The sequence below is a fragment of the Coffea arabica genome, chromosome 6e (genome assembly GCF_036785885.1).
Source record: "Coffea arabica cultivar ET-39 chromosome 6e, Coffea Arabica ET-39 HiFi, whole genome shotgun sequence".
Lineage (NCBI taxonomy): Eukaryota > Viridiplantae > Streptophyta > Magnoliopsida > Gentianales > Rubiaceae > Coffea > Coffea arabica.
The window spans coordinates 62,367,397-62,382,702 of NC_092321.1; the positions used below are offsets into that span (position 1 = coordinate 62,367,397).

Here is a 15,306-nt window from a genome sequence, read left to right on the forward strand (position 1 = left end):
TAAGAACTAAGTTATGAAGGAGAGAAGCACTGGCTCATCTATTCCCAATCATCCTGCTGGTAAATCATCGCAAGGAAAGAAAAAATGTAAAGGTAATAAACTGAGCTACTTTGAAAGATTAAACAGAGTATGAGTTCGAATATTCCTAGATATGTCAGCTTCAAGTGGAAGAAATTATCTATAGCCACCGGAGTTAATTCATGAATCTTGGAATTAATATAAATACATTCTGGAATTAATTCATGAATTTTGTGCCAATAGTTCAAAGTTTCTTCAGATTATATTGGAACGGGAAAATATACGAAGCTTAAGCTGCACAAATGACAAAACACACAGACCTTCTGCAAAATGGTTGACTTTAGACTCTAAACAAGACACTTACTATGGCTACCTATCAAGCACAGGCTGGCACGAACAACCAGAACGTACCAGCAATTTGCATTTCAGAAAATAAAGCGAATGCTACAGAAAAATACACATTTTCTCATAGAACTCTATACTACCAGAAATTGAAAGGCATACTCATTCTTACACCAACAGAAGTATGGTGGAGAAGGAAACATGAAAAACAAATAGCATTGCATCATCATAAAAGGAAACAAACGGGAACTCAACAGCTACACGTTCATAAACCTTTATAACCAACAAAACAGGAGTAACCTCCAGTGGAGAATGCATTTTGTTGCACTAATAAATTAACTCTAGGTGTTGCCATATCTGTCCGGCTTATTTTGCTCTTTAGCATAAATAAAGTTAATCATACATTTTTATTTGGAGTATGAAATGTAACATAAAAATGCAGATGGCTCAAGTAGCAGCAAGAATCACAAAGTAGCAAGGACTAGCCAAAGTTTTCTTCACTCAGCATACACATTGAAAGCCTTGCATGCTTAAATGGACATGTATAAAAGAAGAATAGATAGCTTTTTTTGCCCCCTTTCTGTAGAATACGGCATAACCGTCAAAAGACACAATTGCATTAATCATCATGGCTAACAATCAGTGCGGGTACTAGGAGAAAAAAGATACTACATCGTCGCCAATCTTGCGAGGTTGTAAATTCCAAAGAAAAGAGACTACACCAAATATACACTCCAGCAGTTGCATTAATGAAAAGGAGACATGAAGATGAAGTGAGGATTTACTAATGCCGATAGAAGTAGTCCATTTGATTTATTATTGTGCATCGAGGTGGTTCAGAGAGAAGAGAGATGGTGGATGGGTGAAGACTTAGACGTAGCCACCATTGACGCGAATGATCTGACCATTAACCCACTCCCCCGCATCAGTAGCCAGGAATCCCACCAGCGGAGCCACGTCCTCTGTTTCGCCCAGTCTACCGAGCGGGCTCTCGTCCACAACCCTCTTGATCATCTCTTCTGTCATCCCAGCAAAGAACATGTCCGTGGCGATAGGCCCCGGGGCCACGCAGTTGGCGGTTATACCGGTCCCCTTGAGCTCCTTGGCCAGTATCTTGACCATGGACTCCACGGCGGCTTTGGACCCCACGTAGGCAGCGAAGCCAGGCCTCAAGTCGGCCACCAAGGAGGTGGTCAAGCAGATGATCCTCCCTCCGCCGCCGCGCTTGATCCTGTTGGCAGCCTCCCTGCAGCACAAGAAGGCCCCCCTGGCGTTAACGTTGAAGATGTTGTCGAAGTCTTCCAGGGCGGTGTTGGCCAGGGTTGGGTACTTGGAGTCGAGTACACCAGCGGAATTGACGAGGATATGAACAGGGGAGGAGTTGAAGGCGGACTCGGCGGAGTCGAAGAGGGACTTGACCTGGGCTGGGTCGGAAATATCGGCTCTGACGGTGATGGCGCGGGAAGCAGAAGCAGAATTGATTTGGGAGGCAACGAGGTCGGCTTGAGCTGGGTTGGAGGAGTAGTTGATCACGAGGTTGGCTCCGAGAGAGGCAAGATGGAGGGCTATGGCCCGCCCAATTCCCCTGGAGCCGCCGGTGACGATGGCTACTCGGTCTTTGAGAGGGAGGGGGATGGAATCAGCCATGCTGCCGCCTGATCCTGACTCCTGCTAACTGCTAAGTTGAAGTAGCGAAAATGGATTGGATGTCTTTGGTTTGATTTGCGGATTATTTATAGCTACGGACATTGCCTTAGTTATACTGATACATGCCATGCGGGAATTTTTTTTCTTTTTTTAAAACAAACGACATTTTGTGGTTTTTGGGTTGGGGGGGTTGGTTGTTGGTTTAAGGGACCGCTGCACATTGATTAGAATCTGACATTTGCATCATAATCCACACAAATGGCGGCTCTCACCATTCTTACGAATAATCTGGCCAATGACCCACACCCCAGCACCAGCAGCCAAGAAGCTACAGGGCTTCTTCACCATTCCTACCGGTTACCCTAGAATGGAAGTCCACGCATAAGGAGGCCCCCGGTAGGCAATTATCCTGGATCCTATGAGCTCCTTGACCAGTAGCTTCACCATGGACTTTAGGGCTGTCCTCAGAGCCAGCAAATGTCCTAACCTGGGAGCCAATTAAGCTACAGCCCATGGATGGGGATAAGCATATGATGATTCCTCATCTGTGCCTTATCCTGTTGGCAGCCTCCCTGAATCATGAGAAGCCAACCCCTGCATTGACGCTGAACCTGCTTTCAAACTCTTTGATGGTGGTGTTTGCCAATAAGGGAAACTTGGGGATGAAGACGCTGACAAAGTGGATGAAACTATGAAGCAGGGAGCTTGAGCAGAGTGATGTACTTGATGACAAGCTCGGCCCCAAGTGAGCCTAGATTGAGGGCAATGGCCAGCCCTATTTCAAGAGAGCTTCCAGTTTACGATGTCTAACCAGTCTTACAGAGGAAGGATGGTGGCTTGCATGCTTCCTGTCTGATTGGTGGTATTTGTGGTAATATTGGTTTGAACAGTAATCCTAAGGATTCGAGCAGAGAAGAAACTGACAGCTGGTTATATTCTTCCCAAGATTTGGTAGAAATACCAAAAAATAGACTCGGGAAGCTTTTGTCTTCTTGTTTGGCATGTAAATATGTTACTTCCATCCCAGCGCCGATCAATGATATGTAGCACTATTAATCTTGGATCCAATAAACTCATATTGGACGGATATTGATTTATTGAACACCTCCTTCAGTTGATTAATATTGAAATTAATTTGCTCTGCAGAATCAGACAGAGTTCTCATCCCATGTCTACTGCATCTGCCACCAGGAAAATACAAAAGAAATATAAATTTTCCAACCTTACCACATTGATCAGCATATGCCAAAATATAGCACTGTGAAAATTTTATGTTAGATAGGATTTTTGGAGTCCAGATTCTATGACAATTTTCAATTCAATACAGCACTATTAATTATAATACATGAAGTCGATTAGGATATGCTTGTACTCACAAGGTTTTTTGTCCCCCTTCTTTTGGGGTAATCAATAAGCTAGTGTATTTGATATATTGACCAGTCAGAAAATGGGCTTCTATTGTTCATATGACCTCCAAAATTCAGTGTTTGTTTCTTCAATGCAAGTACAATTATGTGAGATACTGAGGACTACAAAAAAATACCTTGGCTATTTTGTTCCCTTTTAATTACTAAGTCTTGAATTGTACTTGAATCAACAATCGAATAGAGAGGAGAAGATATCAGAACACTGTTTCTCCCCTCCAATTATAAAGCATCTATCTTGCATTATTATCTACAAGTGAGAATCTCACCTAAAAACTTGATTCCAGTTTGGCTTGTCCATATCTCCACGAAAGGACGCATAAAGACCAGGGTCCTCCTGAAAAAGAACAACACCAAATCAACATCAACATTTTCATAATGCCTCAGTACTCAAACAACTTGGCAAGCACCTGATCATGCAGAAACCAAAGTGGATTGAGTTATGAGTGTGACAAGACTTGACCAAGGGCTTTACCTTTGAAAAGAGATACATAAAAGACATCATCACCGTGTAAGAAAGGACAATTGAAACTTAATGCTTGTGGCGTTCATCAGACTACGATTTCGTTAAATTAAAGACACGCAAATAGCACAATTATCATTTAGCCAACTAACCACGAAAAGTAGTTCTTTGTAAGTGCTAAGAAGTTCCAAAACCAAAACCCAACACACACTAGAATTGACTGACACTACTGGTATTCCAAGAGAAAGCTGTAAAACTAGATAATGCAAATTTGCCATGATCAAAAAGAGATAGGTTTAGGTAAAATAAAGGCCTAAAATAAATGCTGTTAAACTTTATCTGTATAATGGCTAAGCAGTACAAGTCTTAAAACAGTTTCAATCTGAAAAGCAAAAATAGAGATGGTTGAGGGCAGAAAGAAAATGGAGCCCCCTCTGCTGTCTCCTAATTCTACATGAAAGGGACAATGCAGTAGTGTACGGTCTCAAGCATACTTCAATATGCCACAATGTGACAAACAGAAGTGGTTGTTCTTCTGTGCAGTGCAACCCATTCAAGTCAATATAGAAAAAACACCAAACTGAATGCAAGGTTGACAGGGTGTTAGTACTTGTACCATTATCAATCAGACAGCAAACTGCAACGAGATAAACCAGGAAAAGTGAAAGAACTAACCTAGTTAATTACAAGAAAAAGGTTTTGGGAGCAAAAATTTCCCAATCTCCTACTTTTGGTTCTTGAGCTGGAAGCATGATGATCTCCACTTGTGTTCATAACTTTCTAATATATCAAGCTACCAGTAATCTTTGCATGAACAAAAACCATCCTTAAAATGATGGAACCGGTATGTATCCCTTACAACAATAGTCCGATTTTCTACCTTTGAAACATACTTAATCCAATTATGGCAATCATTACAGACCCGAAGGTTTTTCATCACTCGTAATGGAATTGAATCAGACAAGCTCAGCAGTCCAAAGGCAATAGCCAACTTTTCGCTGTGGATCAATGCAGTTGGGTCTTTTTGACCAAGCTCCAAGTCATTCCAAATGCTATATCGGTCCTGTATGTAACCCATTGCAGCAACCCTAACATTTAAATCCTCAAGAAATGCGTAGATCTGATCTGCAAGAGGATGGAGCTGATCACCGACGAAAAAGGCATGGAACGAGTTTTTAACTTCAATCCAGCTACGACCAGGCTCTTTCTTTACACCTCTGTCTTTCATCAGCTTCCTTGCATGATTGCGATAAACCCATTTCCCGGAAACCGCATACATATTGGATAGAAGAACATAGGTAGCAGAGTCATTTGGCTCTAATCTCAAAAGATGTTTAGCCGCCAATTCTCCAATTTCCATGTTCTTGTGAACTGTGCAAGCACTTAAGAGTGTTCTCCAGACCATTGCATCTGGTTCAATTGGCATAGTCTCCACAAATTCTATTGCACGGGACAAATGACCTGCCCGTCCTAAAATATCTACAATACAAGCATAATGTTCTGATTTTGGCACCACATCATGTTTTTCTCTCATGGACTTGAAATAGCTGAGCCCCTCATCCACCAAACCCACATGGCTACAGGCTGATAAAACTCCGATAAAAGTAACGTTATTTGGCCTCACATCCAGTTGTTTCATTTCCTCAAACTGTTCAATTGCTTCGGCGGCACATCCATGTTGAGAATAGGCCGTGATCATGGCATTCCAGGAAACTTCATTTTTCTGAGGCATTTCAAGAAACTCTCTTTTGGCATCATCAAGGCTCCCGGTCTTCGCATATAATGTGATCAACACATTTGAAGCTTCTATCTCAGCAATATACCCAGTTTTTATGATTTTAGCATGAATCTGCTTCCCTTGTTTTAAGTTTGTTGTATTAGCAGCTGCACTGACCACAGACCCATAAGTGAACATATTGGATTCTACTCCAGCTAGATTCATCTTAGAGAACGTGTATAGAGCTTCCTCCCAGTGCCTGCTTTGTGAAAAGCCTGATATCAATGCATTCCATGAGATGTTATCCTTATTTTTATTTTTGTCAAATGCCAAGTACGCATCCTGTACTTTGCCGCATCTAGCATAAAGGCTTATTAGTGCATTGCTAATTGACGGGTCCAAGGAATAGCCAGAGGTGATTGATTGTGCATGAATTTGTCGTCCTTGATTGATTGCTTGAAGTCCAGCACATGCAGTAAGAGCACTTGCAAATCCTATATTATCTGATTGAATGCCCAAGTCTTGCATTTCTATGAAAAGTTTGAGGGCTTCCAAGAAAAGATCATGCTGAGTGTATCCAGCAATCATTGCTGTCCAAGAGACAATATCTTCCTCTGTGAGACGCCTGAGAATTTTCAGCCCAGTAGCCAGATTTCCATGTTTTGTATACATATCAATAAGCACACTGCAGACATAAGCATTTTGGTAAAGTCCAGTTTTGATGACTTGACTGTGAATTTGCTCCCCTAAGTCAAGAGCTCCTACCAGAGTACAGGTTCTCAAGATACTTGGGTAGGTATATTGATTAGGCTGCAGGCCTCGACTCTGCATCTGTTCAAAAATCCTAACGGACTCGTTCAGATCACCTCTGAGACCATAAGCCACTAGCATCACATTCCAGAGAACCACATTATCTTTCTGTGTTGTGAGGAAGAATCTATGAGCTGATTCAACATCAGAACATTTGACATAAAGGTCAAGCAGAGAACCTTCAATGATGATATCTGAACACATTCCAGCCTTAAGCGCATAAGAGTGCAGTTGTCTTCCCTTCAGAAGAGCTCCCATTGATGCGCAAGCGCTCAAAAGGCTTGAAATTGTAACACAGTCAGGCTTCAAGGAGTCAATCTGCATTTTCTTGAATAACTCAACTGACCTCTCATTATTTCCTTGTTGAACAAGTCCTGATATAAGTGAATTATACGAGACCCTATCCATCTGCTGCATTTTGCTGAAAATTTGTTCAGCAGACATCGGGTGACCGAAGCGAGAATATAAGGTGACGAGAGCATTACACACATAAACCTCTGATGCAAATCCCCACTTATAGACAAGAGCATGAAGCTGCAATCCCAGGTCATAAAACTCTATCTTGGAGCATGCACTTATAACACATGAGAAAATATATGGAGTAGGGTTGATTCCTGATATGCGCATCTCATTATAGAGGATGATACTGTCTTCTTCACGCCCATTGTTAGAGAAACCAGATATCATGGCAACCCAAGATACACTGTCCCTTAAGAACATATTCTGGAAGATTTGCTTAGCAGAATTGATGAACCCATTCTTCGAGTACAAGTCAATAAGAGGGTTACAAACGACTGTAGCTGCACCAAAACCGTATTGGATGACCTTAGCATGTATGTGTTCAACGTATTGAAAAGTGACTTTGCCAGCACCGCAGGCCCTCAAAACACTAGCCAATGTCCATTCATCCGGCATAACATTATCTGCAACCAAACGCGAAAGGAGTCTAAAAACTTGATTGTTCAATTTTTTCCCAAGAAAACCAGCTATCAATGTATTCCAAGAGGACAGGTTTTTAGAGGGAAAATCATCAAACGTCTGCAAAGCAGAAAATAGATCTCCACAAGCAACATAAACATCAAGGAGCCAACACTGGAAGTCGTGGTCTTGACCGAAACCCAACTTAAAGATCTTTCCTTGAATCTTTCTGGTATGGATTAAGGACCCAATGTTCATACTATAACATTCATTTACAAGCTCTATATAGGTCTTAGAATAAACGGCAGGAAGATCAACTGAGTCCGCAGCATTTCCTTTTTCAACAGATAAATCATCCAAAGCTCGTGCAGCCGCAATATTACTAAAAGCAGCAAACTTTAACCGAATAGAGTTCTTCCTACAAGAGCTCTGTAAAATTTGACTAGTAAGTGGACTAAGATCTTGCCAAAGAACAGCAATAAAGTAGCATATTGCATATAAAAAGTTTTTTTTTTAAAAAAAAAAAAAAAGATAAAAGGAGTGAATGAAGAAAAATGGAATAGTTGGGAGTAGCTTATCGACCTTTGGGAAGTGATGACGAAGAAGCAGAGAATAGGGGCACAGCCCACCAAACTTTATTAGGTTTGAAATCATATGACTCCTTACTAATGATAATTGTAGATGGTGTTTGGCGAGGAGGAAAATAGAGAGAAATTGGGGAGGGTGGGGTGGGAGCAGAGAGACTTTGTTTGAAGTAGAAGGGGGCCGCTATTGTTGCTGCTATGGAGTTGCGGTTGTTTGGGTGGAATCAGCGAGAGAGAGAGAGAGAGAGAGACAAAAGCAGGGGAAGGGGGCAACCTTGCAGCCTTGGACGGCGGTGAGTGGTTGTTGGGAGGCTGCTGCCGCCACTGCTGTGAGTGGTCGGTAAGCCCCTTGTGGCTAATTTGACGGGCCAAAAAGCGTCTGCTGACAGGTTGCCGTGCTGAGTTAGCACGGCAGCGACAGAGATTTTTAAATTTTAAATGGCGTCGTAGCAGATTTTTGATAGCAGCCGTTGATCAATGGCTAGATCGACGGCTAGTAGCTTCTCATGTATTGTAAACCCCGCTGAAAACCCTCAACTCTCTGATTTCTACCACATTTCTCTCATCTCTCCCTCTCTCTCAACCCTCTCAATTCTCATTCTCTCTCGTCCGCACAAAGGAAAGGAAAATAGGAGCAGACCTCCGCCGCCGTGTTTCCAAGTCCTGACGCAGATGATCTTTTAAAGCACAGCTCAAGAAGAAGTAAGGGGAACACTTTTTTATTCTTTTAATCAATTATTGTTTGTGTATACTTTATTTTGCTGTATTATATATCATTGTCTTATTTATTTCCTGTGAAACTGGTTTTAGACAAAGAATTTAATTGTATATTGTGTTACAATAAAGTTTATAATATATTGTTTTATGTTATGTTGTTTAGGTGGTCCGAGCATGTAAATTAATAGTAAGTTTAAATTAATGGTTCATAAAAATAAAATGATTTAGAATTAATATGTAATTTAATTTATGACATTGAAGAACAAATTAATATAGTATTAACATTTTGTTCGTAATTTCATAATACTATTAAGTTTTGTTAATTGGCCATGTGATTAAACAGATTAGTTAGTTACTAATTTAATGGGTTAAATATAGGATTAAGAATAAATTAATTTAGGTATCATTGATGTAGTTTTGACCTATAATCAATGTAATTAATTAGGTGTAATTAATAATTTAAATAAGTGTAATCAATGTAGTTAATCATTTAAATAGGTGAAAAAAAATAATTTAGATAAGTGTAATTAATCGTAGCTAATAATTTAAATACGTGTAATTAATGTAGTTACTCATTTTAAGTAGGTGTGATTAATCGTAGTTTTAGCATGTTAGTTTTTGTCGATGGTGAGATGTATTAAACTAATGTTGTGCTATATTAGGGAGAACATGTCGAGCAATAATTCCTTGGTGATTCATCTTTATTGGGGAGGAAAAATTGTATATGTTGGAGGATCAATGTTATATGATCCGCCTATGCCGAAAAAAGTTATGTTCCTCAGAGAAAGAGTAGGTTTTGATGAACTGGTGGACAGAGCGTACAACATTATGAATCTAGACCGGAATAAGTATAAGATTAGTTTGATATTTCGGATTTGCCTGCATTATGGGGTGTTTGGTGCAATGCCTTTGATGGATGATAATGGAGTCGACGGAATGTACTTTTTGAAAGCTAATAGTGGACATGCCACCGAGATCTACATAGAGGTGGAGGAGCTCTTAAGCTTGGGACGATATGATACTCAAACTTTGCAAATTGCAAATCCACATATTGATGGAGGCACTAGTCTATGTGGAAAGGAGCCAATGAATATAGGCGGGACAACTAGCTTATTTAAAAGTCAGTTGATCCAGTTGGATTCTGGAGATGCCCAACCGACTCGGAGAGGATGCAGAAGGGGTACTGGGCGGCAACATATTGAGATGGATCGTCCAAGCGGTAGTCGGCAGGCAAAACGCATGTCAATAGTTGAGCCTCGTGATTTGGAGACTAATGCAGCTACAGTGTTCGAGCCCACGACAAATACTGATGTTGAATTTGTAGATGTGGACGTGGATTCCGAACCAGAACCAGACACCGATGATTCTGTTGATGATGACCACAACTATGATGCATCTGAGCAGAGAAGTAAGTCAGGCGAAGGTGGTATCACCTCATACACGTTGAGCCTAGTGCACCATGTACCATTGATGTAACACCACAATTGCGGTATGAAGCCGGTGTTGATGCTACGTTACGATTTGATCCTCTAGATGTGAGAGGTGTTGAGAAGCTCAAATTTTGGAATGAGCACACGAAAGAGCTACAATTGGGGTACCTATTTCACACCAAAGAACATGTAAAGCGGGCAGTGAAGTTGTGGTCTATAAAGAAAAATAGAGAGTATAAAGTCCGAGAGAGCACTCCAACAACATGGTATGTCCGATGCAAGGCTCGCAACTCCACACCTTCGTGTAACTGGCAGTTGAGAGCAACCTTACGCAGTTCTCATAAGCTGTGGATGATTGTTACTCTTGCAGATGAACATACATGTGTCTGTGTGTGCAACAATAGTGACCACAGACACTTGAGTGAGGATATAATTGCCGAGTACATTATCCCTCACATCATCAAAGATCCATTTTTCAAAGTAAAGAAAATCCAAACAATGGTGAAAAAGGAGCTCCACTGCAATGTGTCATACAAGAAAGCTTGGTCTGCTCGGCGCAAGGCTATTAATATTATAAACGGTGATTGACCATCATCCATATCGTAGCTGCCAATGTACCTGCAGGAGTTCCAATGATTCAACACAAGCATGTCAAAGGACAGGGGCTAAGAGATTTTGTTACTCGACAACACCTTGTGATAAAGGCAAAAGAAGCGTGCATCCTTAAATTGCCATTTCTTGTACATTTTTTACACTAATTACTTTAAATTATCTCTTTAATTATTTGAAATTTAATTTATTTTTCTATATTTTTATTCAACCTAATTGTTTTAAAGTAGAATAACATTCCCTATTTATTTTAAATAAAAAAGTATAAATAATTAGATGAATAATTAAAATTAGATAATTTACATAATTTAAGGTTATCCAAAAAAAGTAAAAGAAAAACTCGCACTCTATCTAAACTAAGAGATTTTACTACAAAAGACTTACAAACTATGGGAGAACCCCTCATTTTTTTTTAAAAAAAAATTGCATTTTATGGGCTCTTAATTTATATTACAAAAAACTATTTCAACACTGTAGACATTAAAAATAAAAAATTTTCAAATTCTTCAGAGACATGGCGAGCTCTCATTCTTTAAAAAAAAAAAAAAATACTATTGTTGCTGTGCTGAGCCATTTTCTGCAGAGTTCCTGTCTCTGCATGGAATAAGCTACCAGGAAGAGCAGTAAGCAAGTACGACGTGCCATTGCCACCACTTTTATGTCAAATTAGACCATTTGGTGGATTACTGGTATTTCCTCAAGATCACTTGCAAATCTTTTGCAATCTCCATCACAAAGAGGGTCGAGATGGCTTCGCTTGGAAAAGTGGATAGGAGACAAGAATGCTCCAACATATCTGTTTTTAGTTGCATCCGTTCTGGGAATCCCGTGACAAACAACAGATCAAACTGATCATGGTACAAATCGCACGGAACTCTAAAGCGCTATAAAACATCTGGATCACATCACTTAGAAGCACTTGATGATCATCACATCAAGCACGAGCTTAGAACAGACAATTATTATTGTTTGCCACACACTAGTTAGCATCCCTGAAACCCCATGTGCCTGTTTTTTGCCATAGAAGGTAGCCATCTCTCCCCCCTAACCTTTTTCAAACCTGTCACTCGCTCTTCCTCTCTTTTAGCAGCTGCCTTAGCTGCTGCTTCTCTAGCTTTTAATTTTGCCAATGCTTTCTGGCCTGCATCTCTTGCTGCAGCTAAAATATCTATCCCATCAACAGCAACAGACTGGAGTTGCCGTTTAAACTGCAAACAAGCCCAAAGGATATAAGGCCAGTAAGTTCTGAAAAAGCATACACTCATACACACCTTTTTTTGGGTTTTTTGGTGGGGGAGGGGGGTGTTTCTAAGCATACCTTCTTTGACTTCTCGTCAAGCTCTTCTCCAGGAAGTATTCTTGGTTTCTTATTTGGTGGTTGAACTTCATCTGCAAATGGTAAATGTTGCTTTTATATCCCTAGGCAATGCAGAAGAGAACGCATGAGAAGTAGACACCGAAAAATGGTTCAACAATTGTCCAAGTTCAGATCCCGCAAAGTACAAGATTTAGAAGGTGCACTTCTGCTGAAAATACTTCCCCTCACAACAAATTCCTTGATTAAGTCGCATCTCAACCATCCACAATAGATGAAACCAAATGCAAATTGGACCTGTTTCCTACTGGTGATTCTATATGTCCAGATGTTTGCTGCATAGATGTTTCAGCAACCAAAAGATTTGCTCCATCAATATATCTTAGAGATATACATGGAAATTTTCATTCCAGGATGAATTTATTTCTCTGGTACCAAGTAATTGACCTAACTGCCTGAAGCAACTTCCACAAACAAACAATCTTATAAGAAATGCAAGATTAGCACATCAACTGATCAGTCTAACCATTACTTACAAATATAAGTGGCACAGAAAACGTAAACGCAAAACCATTACGGAGCACCAAACAAGTGGCTGGGGTTGCGGCAGTAGCAATTTCACTTGGACAGAAAAAGTAAATCAAATTGCAATGTGTCGATCTGAAGGAATTCTGAAAATCAAGATGTTTGATAAAGTTCACTCACCAATGTGATCAAACACAATTCCACTGGGAGCATGCTTAAATAGCTGAATTCCACCACCACTATTTGCTGCATCCTCATCTGGAAAAAGATCTGTGCTACTCACTACTTCTATGGTCTTCTCCATAATATCGTTCAAAATTTTCTGGGCCTGTCATGTAATGAAATTTGATTAGAGAAATAAAAAATATATGGCAGCAACAAAAAAGAAAAGGTCAATTTCAATATCACGAACAATAATGGTCATATGCAGCTCAAGCTACTGTGGTAAAGATATCATAGCTCATTGTTTCTCCAACATCAAGAACACATCTCAAATTTCAAAAAAACTATGGAGTAAATGATTCTAGCCTGTAGGACAAAATTAAAGGGGAGATCTTGCCTACTAGTTATAGTGGGAGAATGGGAGGATACCACAGTGGCGACCAGTACCTGTGAATGGTAAGTTGGGAGAAAAGAGAAAAAGAAGGTGATTTAGGGGGAGAAGAACAAACAACTACCAGAGAAAAAATCAATTCTTATTCATCAATCTGTCTGCCTAGAATAACGTAGAAACACAAGTATTCGCAAGCTATAAACAGTACAAAAGCTCCTATTTCCAATTCTAAAGAGGAAAGCACACTAATTATTAAACTTTAATATAACAATGACTCGAATTAGTTAACAAAAATAATAAGGAACTAAATTTATTCAGTGACGTATTTGCCAGATACTAGCTGCGAACAAGTAGAAGGCCACAAAAATCCTTAAGACCCAAAATTTTAGAAAGTACTAAATCTCAGAATATATAATTATGATGAACTTAAACAAAGACACTCAATTGACACTCAATTGATGTATTCTTGAACTTAAACAAAGACACTCAATTGATGTATTCTTGCTCTGCTTATCTTCACATGATGATTAATTTAAGGTTGAGGAAATCATAAACATCTTAAATTTCAGATTTACTTGAGCTCTTGGTTGACTGCATAAATAAACTTATCAATTGCTACTGAAAGGCAGAAAAGAAAGAAGAAGTGGATTTAGTCAAAATCCATTTCCATATACAGTATCTACTCAGAGAAAAGCCACGACAAGAGAGCATTATTCACTCATTAAGGGTAATACTCATAAGTTCAACTTTCTTTGCCATTCTATATAGATGAACAACCTTTAGGTCCAAAATTTATAATATAATTGAGCTAAACCTTAATCTTGACAAATAAGTTCCATGCTTCTACTTTTAAAGTTATAAATTTTCCATCCTAGGGCGTAGCCAAATGTTTAAGCTACTACTAATCCCCTCATTTGGTCAGCAAACATGAAAACTAGAAATGCATACATGATGGAGAAAGAAAAAATTGGATTAACGAGGCAATACCGGTGAATAGAAGGGAATTTTTAACATGACATCCATTCTGAAAAATGAAAAATGATGGATACATCCCTTCTGGAAAACGATAAATGATGGATAAGACATAGATTTGCGAGTGCAATATGACTGAAACCGGGCTTGCACAATCACATCTACCAAACAAAAATTTTCATCAAAACATCAGGAACGGAAGTGATCTTTTATATCTAAAATCCTAATTCTGAAATGAAGACGTCTAACAGTCAAATTGTCTTTAGTATAGACGGTTGACAATATTATGCTTTGATTACTTACTGTAACCATTAGGCATGTATTAAGTAATAATGTTGGAAAAATGACGGGAAAGAAGTATCAGAATAAAGAACTAAAAGAACCAAACTTTAAGCATGCAAGTTACGTCAGGAGAATTTTTTTTAGATGTAAGCAAGCAAAGGCATCCTCTTTTTGAATTTAGCCGTTTTAAAAGGACCCAAGCGTTCAAGGACAATCCCTAAGTTTTGTGCTTTTCACAAAATGCATAAGCAGCAGCAATCAATGTCTCACATATGTTTGAAACAATAGTTGGGGGGAGGGGGGGGGGCGAGAAAAAAGGAAGAACCATATTTCCCAGAATGGTATAGTTTCACGTAGTTTCCAGTGGAAACCTCAAAATCAAAGCTAAAAACTACGTAAAACCAACGTTTCAATGCTCAAGTCCTCAACAGGCACAGATAACTCAAGCTGAAGCTAAGAAACACCAGTAGCAGAAAGTTTCCTTGGCATAGTGAAACATAAGTTGGACATTCAACTTCACTTTTCCCTGAATTAGAAATTAAAAAAGCAGTAATACCCTACCCCATTAAGCAATCACACAATAAACCAACCAAAAGTATCTGAATTTTGATAAATTTCAAAGGTAAAACAAAGGAAATACTATCTGGTAAAGAGAAGAACAACCAGAAAAAGTATAAAAGTATAAAAACTTGAAGAGAATAGTAAGTACTACCTTGAGTTGATAATGTTTGAGGTTGTGGGATTTAGGGTTGTCAACTTCTTGATGATGAGGAGTAGAGGAACTGAGTGGAGCAGGAGCAGGAGCAGGAGCAGGGGCAGGAGCAGTGGCGGCAGCAACAGAAACCGAATGAATGGCGGCCTTCCACTCGGCATCTCCATCTTCCTCTCCGCTACTACTACTGCTGCTCATCCCTGCTGTTGTGTGGCTATAGCCGTACTTCTTCTTCTTCTTCTGCCCCAATAAAAAGTTCCCCTTGCTG

At 39.6% G+C, this 15,306-nt stretch overlaps 4 protein-coding genes across 5 annotated transcripts; 1 reads left to right on the forward strand and 3 right to left on the reverse strand.

Moving 5' to 3' along the window:
* Positions 1 to 955: 955 nt before the first annotated feature.
* Positions 956 to 2,007, reverse strand: LOC140004483 (NADPH-dependent aldehyde reductase-like protein, chloroplastic). The gene has a single exon (XM_072055953.1). It carries the CDS (start codon positions 2,005 to 2,007, stop codon positions 1,231 to 1,233), a length of 777 nt encoding a protein of 258 aa, XP_071912054.1. The 3' UTR covers positions 956 to 1,230.
* On the reverse strand, positions 956 to 8,256 carry LOC113696621 (pentatricopeptide repeat-containing protein At4g13650-like). Its single transcript, XM_072055949.1, has 4 exons — positions 7,922 to 8,256; positions 4,570 to 7,768; positions 3,701 to 3,768; positions 956 to 3,188 (listed from the first exon to the last, which is right to left on the reverse strand). The coding sequence occupies exons 1-2, from the start codon at positions 7,991 to 7,993 to the stop codon at positions 4,688 to 4,690; spliced, it is 3,153 nt and encodes a 1,050-aa protein (XP_071912050.1). The 5' UTR covers positions 7,994 to 8,256; the 3' UTR covers positions 956 to 3,188; positions 3,701 to 3,768; positions 4,570 to 4,687.
* A 219-nt stretch (positions 8,257 to 8,475) lies between these two features.
* LOC113696626 (uncharacterized) lies at positions 8,476 to 10,877 on the forward strand. Its single transcript, XM_027216014.2, has 2 exons — positions 8,476 to 8,625; positions 9,303 to 10,877. Exon 2 carries the CDS (start codon positions 9,310 to 9,312, stop codon positions 10,114 to 10,116), a length of 807 nt encoding a protein of 268 aa, XP_027071815.1. The 5' UTR covers positions 8,476 to 8,625; positions 9,303 to 9,309; the 3' UTR covers positions 10,117 to 10,877.
* A 585-nt stretch (positions 10,878 to 11,462) lies between these two features.
* On the reverse strand, positions 11,463 to 15,236 carry LOC113696644 (uncharacterized). 2 transcript variants are annotated; one of them, XM_027216030.2, is made up of 4 exons: positions 15,039 to 15,236; positions 12,700 to 12,847; positions 11,998 to 12,068; positions 11,463 to 11,887 (listed from the first exon to the last, which is right to left on the reverse strand). In XM_027216030.2, the coding sequence occupies exons 1-4, from the start codon at positions 15,234 to 15,236 to the stop codon at positions 11,663 to 11,665; spliced, it is 642 nt and encodes a 213-aa protein (XP_027071831.2). In that variant the 3' UTR covers positions 11,463 to 11,662. The 2 variants fall into 2 exon arrangements, 1 of the variants encoding a protein (XP_027071831.2); XR_011817225.1 differs by having other exon boundaries at positions 11,753 to 11,887; positions 11,998 to 12,329.
* Between the last annotated feature and the right edge of the window lie 70 nt (positions 15,237 to 15,306).